Raw genomic sequence first — 7,420 nt, 5'->3', positions numbered from 1 at the left:
GTTTCTGTAGCCATAGCAACCTCCGTCCAAAGAAGACCAGTCAGTGAGTTATAAGGATGCCTCTGCTGATGGGCGTGAGCTTCCGTGCTGCACACTCTTAGTTACAGAATCAGCTGAGACACATGGTTTAAGAGTTGGTACACAGTATGATGCACATATGTAGTACTCTGCACTGCGTTCATTTCTTTTCGTTGCCTAGAAAGGCTACAAGTCGACGTCAAGCAGTAAGAATTGAAACTGCTCCAACCCCTAGTGTGTACCTGTGTATGTAGCCCATGTGGTGCAGGTACTTCAGAGCGTTCAGGACTCCGTACAGCAGATACGCAACCAGAGATTCGCTCATTCCGTCCGGGAAAAACGACCTGAGTAAAGAGTCTGCAGAACCTACAAAACACACACACACACACACCTTCATCAATTAAAAGACTACACTATGTGAAAGAATGATCAATAATAACATCATGCAGCAACACTTCCTACAAAGGCCTATAATGACCTATGAATAGATTCATAACATGTTATAAAGCATTTATTACACACATTGTTATAATTATTTATGAATAGGCATTATGGTTTATCGCAACGTTTATAACTTGTGTATAAATTGATAACGGAAGCATATAATATGTTTATAACACGCTATATAACACCAATAAGGCAGTTCTCGTGATGCACTATTGGTATACAGTATATACTGAACATATTGGTGTTATAATGAATCAGGTTAACAATTCATAATGCAGAATACAGCTAGTGTGTGTGTGTGTGTGTGTGTGTGTGTGTGTGTGTACCATAGGTCATTAGTGGAGAGAGCACCCACAGCTGGCAGCAGGAACTGAACACCAATCTGGACGTCAACAGGTTAGGGTGACGAAACAGTCTGGACAACAGCGCCTCATTCTGACCGTGCACACACACACACACACACACACACACACACACACGCTAAGTTTAAACATAAAACATCACTCTATAGTTTAATTTTAGCATTCAGTTTCTAAGCAGTGCCCTTTTTTCAGTAAAAACATTTTGGCACCCATTCTCGTAAAGGGTGCCAATATTTCTGGAGTGGACTCTTCAGGTGTATAGAGAGGACGAGCGTATTTACCATAAGCTGCAGTAGCTCCTCCTCCGTACACTCATCCAGATTGGTGTTTTTCACCGCCACCAGTCGACCGGACGGTCTGTGACGGGCCATGCTCACCTGGCTCAGGTTATTAAAGCCCCGCCCTACACACACACACACACACACACACACACACAATATTACTTTACACACTGCAGTATTTATTTATTTACTTGGTCTAACAAATGCACATTACGATGCTAATATGGATTTAAATGCTGGTTAACATGGACGGAGTTTCACACACACACACACACACACACACACACACACACACACACACTTACACACTTACCGAGTAACGAGAGCAACTGATAGTCTGCAGGATCAGCGGACAAGCCGGAGAGGTCATAATCGGCGCCGAAGAACGAGCCATCACTGCTCTGTTACACACACACACACACACACACACACACACACACATTTTGATGTTTTTAACAAACAGCTACAGTAGTGAAATAAAGCAGGGTTACTTATAATGATATATTCATACATCTATCCATCTGAAGACTTCATCCCCAGTCAGTGCTGCTCTTTTATTTATTTATTTATTTATTTATTTATTTATTTATTTATTTCGAATACAGGGTCTCCCAAAAGTCTCTACACATGAATTAAATGTATTCACAGATACAAGCGTTAATTAACGGAAATGAATACTTGTTTGTAAAAAATAAATAAATAACTAAAAAAGTCTTACAAAATTTTTCATACTTAGTTTATATAATATATTTTTCCCAGATGGCATTTAAGAGAGCCTTTACCACACACACATTACATCACACACACACACACACACACACACACACACACACACGACACTGTCGCCAAACTTGTTAACAAATTCAAAAAGCCTGGAAGTGTTGCGGAGGAGAAGTGGACATCAGCCGAGGTGCTGCTGGACCACGAGACTTTTGGGACACTCTGTACCGTATTTACAGAAATTCCTGACCAGGAAGTGATTTCTGAGCACAGCGGGTGTTACGCTAATCCGAGACGGTCCCTTATCGTGACTCCTCCCCTTTAAACTGAATAATAATACATTATATTTTACAGCACAGTACATCTTCTGTAAGGAATAAAACAGCATACCATAGCAATACCATAGGAATACCATAGCAACCACCTAGCAACGCTCTAGAAACCACCTGGAATACCATAGCAACCGCTTAGCAACACTCTAGAAACCACCTGGAATACCATAGCAACCACCTAGCAACGCTCTAGAAACCACCTGGAAAACCATAGCAACCACCTAGCAACACTCCAGAAACCACCTGGAATACCATAGCAACCACCTAGAAACACTCTAGAAACCACCTGGAATACCATAGCAACCACCTAGCAATGCTCTAGAAACCACTTGGAAAACCATAGAAACCACCTAGCAACACTCTAGAAACCACCTGGAATATCATTGCAACCGTTTAGCAACACTCTAGAAACCATTTGGAATACCATAGCAACCACCTAGCAACGCTCTAGAAACCACCTGGAAAACCATAGCAACCACCTAGCAACACTCTAGAAACCACCTGGAAAACCATAGCAACCACCTAGCAACACTCTAGAAACCACCTGGAATATCATTGCAACCGTTTAGCAACACTCTAGAAACCACCTGGAATATTGTTTAGCGGGCTCTGTCAAGCCAACAATGAAGTTCGTTCAACATCTTTAACCTTCTAGTTGCTGTTTGAAATCTGATTTTTATTAAACAGACATTTTTGACAGTGCTATATAAATAAAAGTGACCTAAAGAGACTGCAGGTCAAAAACACAGCACTGGTGAGAGTAAAAAATGAAAGTTTCCCCCAATAAACCCTGAAAAAACATCACAGAAACTCCAATAGTTTCCACTACAAATAAAATGACAAACCTTCAACTAACCAGTAAAACCATTAACACTATTGGTCCTTAATGGTATCCACTAGACATAACATGACACCAATCGAAGGCAACAGATTACCATTAGAGGCCCACAGGGACCATTATAGTTTCCATTAAAACCAATACAATTCCCATTATAACCATTAAAACCATTACTGGTCCTTAATGGTGTCCACTAGACATAACATGACACCAATCGAATGCAACAGATTACCAGTAGAGGCCCACAGGGACCATTACAGTTTCCATTAAAACCAATACAATTCCCATTACAACCATTAAAACCATTACTGGTCCTTAAAGGTATCCACTAGACATAACATGACACCAATCAAAGGCAACAGATTACCAGTAGAGGCCCACAGGGACCATTACAGTTTCCATTAAAACCAATACAATTCCCATTATAACCATTAAAACCATTACTGGTCCTTAATGGTACCCACTAGACATAACATGACACCAATCGAAGCAACAGATTACCAGTAGAGACCCACAGGGATCATTACAGTTTCCATTAAAACCAATACAATTCCCATTATAACCATTAAAACCATTACAAATTCTCTGAGGGTTTCTATAGTTGTTGTTTTTTTTTTCCAGCAGGGCTAAGTCTCCCCAAAATTCTCCTAATTCTTGTTCTTTCTCTGCGATAAGATTTCTGATCATATCTTACATAAGTAAGTGCCCCCAGGCAGGGTTTCCATTAAAACCAATACAATTCCCATTATTATCATTAAAACCATTACTGGTCCTTAATGGTACCCACTAGACATAACATGTCACCAATAGAAGGCAACAGATTACCAGTAGAGACCCCCAGGGACCATTACAGTTTCCATTAAAACCAATACAACTCCCATTAAAACCATTACGAATTCTGTGAGGGTTTCTGTTGTTTTTTTCAGCAGGGGTGCTGAGAGTTTTAACGCGTACATATTTGTGTACAAGTTTATTTTCTCACGCTAAACGTTACGAGTCTCTACCACAACCTGCGCATGTTCTATCGAGCATTATTCAAAAACTCGTGACAGTGTCTCCGCTCCATCGGCTCTCGTCACTCTTACTGACCAGGTACGACCCACTGATGTCCTCATACTGATCCTCACAGCTGATTGGCTGGACCTGAGAGTGGGCGGAGATACAGGAGCAGTCCTGGGAGGAACAGGAACAACATGAATACATGTGTTAGTGATTAAGAGCACACCTTTGAGTCTGAATAAAATATATGTTTTTTGTATAATGGATTTGTATCATTTCTTCCAATTCAATCATCGTCAACCACACACACACACACACACACACACACACACACACACACACACAGGCTAGTTTTCCCCTAACATCTTTGCCTCCATGTTTATTTATTTATTTATTTATTCATTCTTTTGTAAATGTAGGCAGCGCCATTACATTGTGTGTGTCGCACACTGTGTACAGTGTGCAGTGTCATTTAATCAATACGTTTCCATGGCAACCCTTTTTCACCATCCGAACTGTTTGTTAGCGGGAATTCGTTTCCTCTTACGTAAGCCTTTCCTTTCTTTGTCGTTTAAATAAAGTCAAACACAACGTTCGTTTCTCCGTCTTGTCCTCTGAAGTTCCTCTGTGGCCATGTTTATGTTTAGATACAGCGCCGAAACATGTGACTTACGTTCCTTATGTTGTTGTTTATTCGGAAAACCTTTCTAACGTGTCGAAATAATCGTAGATTTGTTCAGTTTAAGACAAAACGAGTCAGTGAGTCAAATGGTCCGACTCTTGGCAACACGAAGATTCACACTCATACAGTCCGTAGAGGATTTTGTGGAGTATTTTTTTTTTTGTGATCGTTGCGGCCAAAAATGTTCGATTCTGCTTCGGATTTTTTTTTTTTCAAAATTTGTGACGTAAGAACGAAATTTTTTGGTGGGAAAACTACTCGGACTGGCGAAATCGCAATCGCACGAAATGGTTCGGCACGCTCTTTCACAGCGACCTTTGTCGGTAAATGAGACCTTTCAGCTGGACTCACGTTCCACGCACGTGAATCGACGTGTACTTTAAACCTGCGGTGATTTTCCAAAGTTGCAACCCATTTTGCGTTCGTTTAAGTCGAGCGCAAAAATCGCGAGATCCTGAACGGACCGCCCGTTAAATGTTTTTATTCCAAACATCGTAAAGAAGCTAAAGCTGCCTGAATAGTTCCTTTTGTTTGACGATGGATTAAATCTAGACGAGTTTTCCGGTATAAATAAACACCGTGCTTAATCATTGAATAACTCAAAGTCGGAGTCGGAGAGCAGAGAAAGCAGAGAACAGGAAGTGACCTCGGAGGGACGGAACAGATTAACGAGGACGTTTATTCTTAAACGCTCGGGTCTCTTGAAACCTGAAGAATCAGGACGGAGATGACATGCCTTTCGGCAAAAGACAGACTTTTAGAGAGACCAAAAAAAAAAAAAAACCCCAGAACCCAAGCACGAGAATAAGAGATCATCTTTACTAAGAACGACATGAGGTGCGTTTGATGGCGGTCCCGCTGTGCTGCAGAGCGTTCATCCGTTTCTCACACTGCCTCCTTTAAAGATCAAGCGCTGCACTGCAACATGAACACACTTGATGCGCTGGAAAACACAGACAAGGAGAGAAGTAAAAAGAATACACATGATAATATAACACCAAATAGTAATAATAATAAGAAGAAGGAAAAACCTAGAAAAGAGTCATATTTAAGGAAGGAAACACTTCGAGACGTGTTATGCTACTTTTACCAGAAGGCGAACGGATTTGGAATTCATTAACGAATGCTTTGTTGTATTTTTATCCGTTTATGTTACATTTCATGCTGTGGAATTTCTGTGGAAAAAAAAAAAATTAGTTTAGATTTGAAACATTCTTCTATCTTAACTCTGAATCTTTTGAAACCAGGACGATTTCTTTCACATTTGGTCATCGTTACAATAGTTTTAAGTCATAAAGATGTCAGACTTCCATTCCTCAGTCTTGGAACTACACACATTTCCTGTAAGTATCAGTGAAGCCATGGAATCATTCGTAATAGTTCCTGAAGAATATGTTGTTGTTTTTTTTTGACGGGTAATGAAATCCATCCGTCTGTTTTTCCATAACGCTTCTCCTACAGGGTCACGGGGAGCGTGGAGACTATTCCAGGGAACTCGGGGTACAAGGCGGGGGAACACCCTGGACGGGGTGCCAGGCCAAAGCAGGGCACACACACTCACACACGCACACTATACGGACAATCTGCATGATGTTAGAGGGTGGATTCTACGCCTTGCGTCGTAATTCTTCACCTTTACACTGAGATCAGAGAAAATCTGACCTCAGAAAATGATGACCACAACAATTCTGTGGATTTTGGACTGGACATGATTAGCTTTAGAGATCGCACAGGAACCACACACACACAAACACACACTTACTATTACATCATATCCTGAGATAATTACATTACTGAAATCATATCAACACTGACAAAGATCTCATAAAGATTTCTCTTAGTTAACCTTTAACAGCTCAACATGTCCATCTCTCTCTCTCTCTCTCTCTCTCTCTCTCTCTCACACACACACACACACACACACACACACACACACGCTCACACACACACTCACTCACCAGTTTGGTTTGAAGGATTATCTAGATTATGATGGTAAAATCCAACCTCCTCTATGAGAACATATAGGCAGCTTCAGTGTGTGTCCTTAACACACACACACACACACACACACACACACACACACACACACACACACAACAAAGTCCTCCCCTTCGCAGCTGATCTCACACAGTGACATCACACAACAAGACACAATAATAGTCCCAAGGCTAGAACTATAGCGTACTACTACTACTATTATTACTACTAATAATATACTACTAATAATATAATAATATAATAATAATAATAATAATAATAATAATAATAGGAACAGAATAAATTGTACTTCCTGCTGTTTTTTATTATAATGACGACAGCAAGAATACAAGTAAAAATAAGTCAAAGGAATACCTCATGTAGAATGTAGTTTGTAATGTTATGGCTTGATTAATGGAAGTCACAACTGTGTGATACGAAATCCTGTACGGACTGATATAACATAACAACATAATAAATAATTGTGTATAATAGTGTACTACATAGGTTGTAGGCATGTTTATGTTGTATCTTTTATAGTGTAGTAGAGAGACAATTTGTTTTTTGTTTTTTTTTAAATTTAGGATCACTTAAAAAAACAACAACAAGAATTCAAGAATAAACTTCTGAACGTTTTTTTTTTTTTCAACTTTCTAATTCTGCTAATAATGTGGCGTTGATCAGATTGTATCAGAAGACGAAGTATTTCTTTATTTCTAAAATGAATAGTAGCTAAAGTATAACTTCACCAAATCCTCAACGTC

At 39.9% G+C, this 7,420-nt stretch overlaps 1 protein-coding gene and 1 long non-coding RNA gene across 8 annotated transcripts in view; one reads left to right on the top strand and one right to left on the bottom strand.

Moving 5' to 3' along the window:
• Window positions 1–1,605, top strand: part of LOC128615006 (uncharacterized) — a 2,423-nt gene extending 818 nt beyond the window's left edge. For 2 of the 6 annotated variants that reach the window (XR_008387131.1, XR_008387127.1), the window contains exons 2-5: window positions 1–43; window positions 200–366; window positions 797–861; window positions 1,020–1,605. The exon at window positions 1–43 is cut by the window's left edge. This is a non-coding gene — a long non-coding RNA (uncharacterized LOC128615006). The remainder of the gene's footprint in view (window positions 44–199; window positions 367–796; window positions 862–1,019) is intronic. The other 4 variants (XR_008387128.1, XR_008387130.1, XR_008387132.1 and 1 more) reach the window with 4 other exon arrangements.
• The window catches only part of stradb (STE20 related adaptor beta), a 10,578-nt gene extending 3,795 nt beyond the window's left edge, over window positions 1–6,783 (bottom strand). Inside the window, exons 1-7 of one of the 2 annotated variants that reach the window (XM_053636807.1) lie at window positions 6,638–6,783; window positions 5,502–5,622; window positions 4,088–4,171; window positions 1,422–1,509; window positions 1,109–1,230; window positions 792–900; window positions 261–384 (exon numbers count right to left, since the gene is read on the bottom strand). In XM_053636807.1, the coding sequence (XP_053492782.1) occupies window positions 261–384; window positions 792–900; window positions 1,109–1,230; window positions 1,422–1,509; window positions 4,088–4,171; window positions 5,502–5,513 (539 nt within the window). In that variant the 5' untranslated portion in view covers window positions 5,514–5,622; window positions 6,638–6,783. Of the gene's footprint in view, window positions 1–260; window positions 385–791; window positions 901–1,108; window positions 1,231–1,421; window positions 1,510–4,087; window positions 5,623–6,637 lie in introns of both variants that reach the window. The other variant, XM_053636806.1, reaches the window with a different exon arrangement.
• Window positions 6,784–7,420: the final 637 nt, after the last annotated feature.

This window comes from Ictalurus furcatus, chromosome 11, assembly GCF_023375685.1.
Source record: "Ictalurus furcatus strain D&B chromosome 11, Billie_1.0, whole genome shotgun sequence".
In the NCBI taxonomy this organism is placed as follows: Eukaryota; Metazoa; Chordata; class Actinopteri; order Siluriformes; family Ictaluridae; genus Ictalurus; species Ictalurus furcatus.
This window is presented reverse-complemented; position numbering and strand designations above follow the sequence as displayed.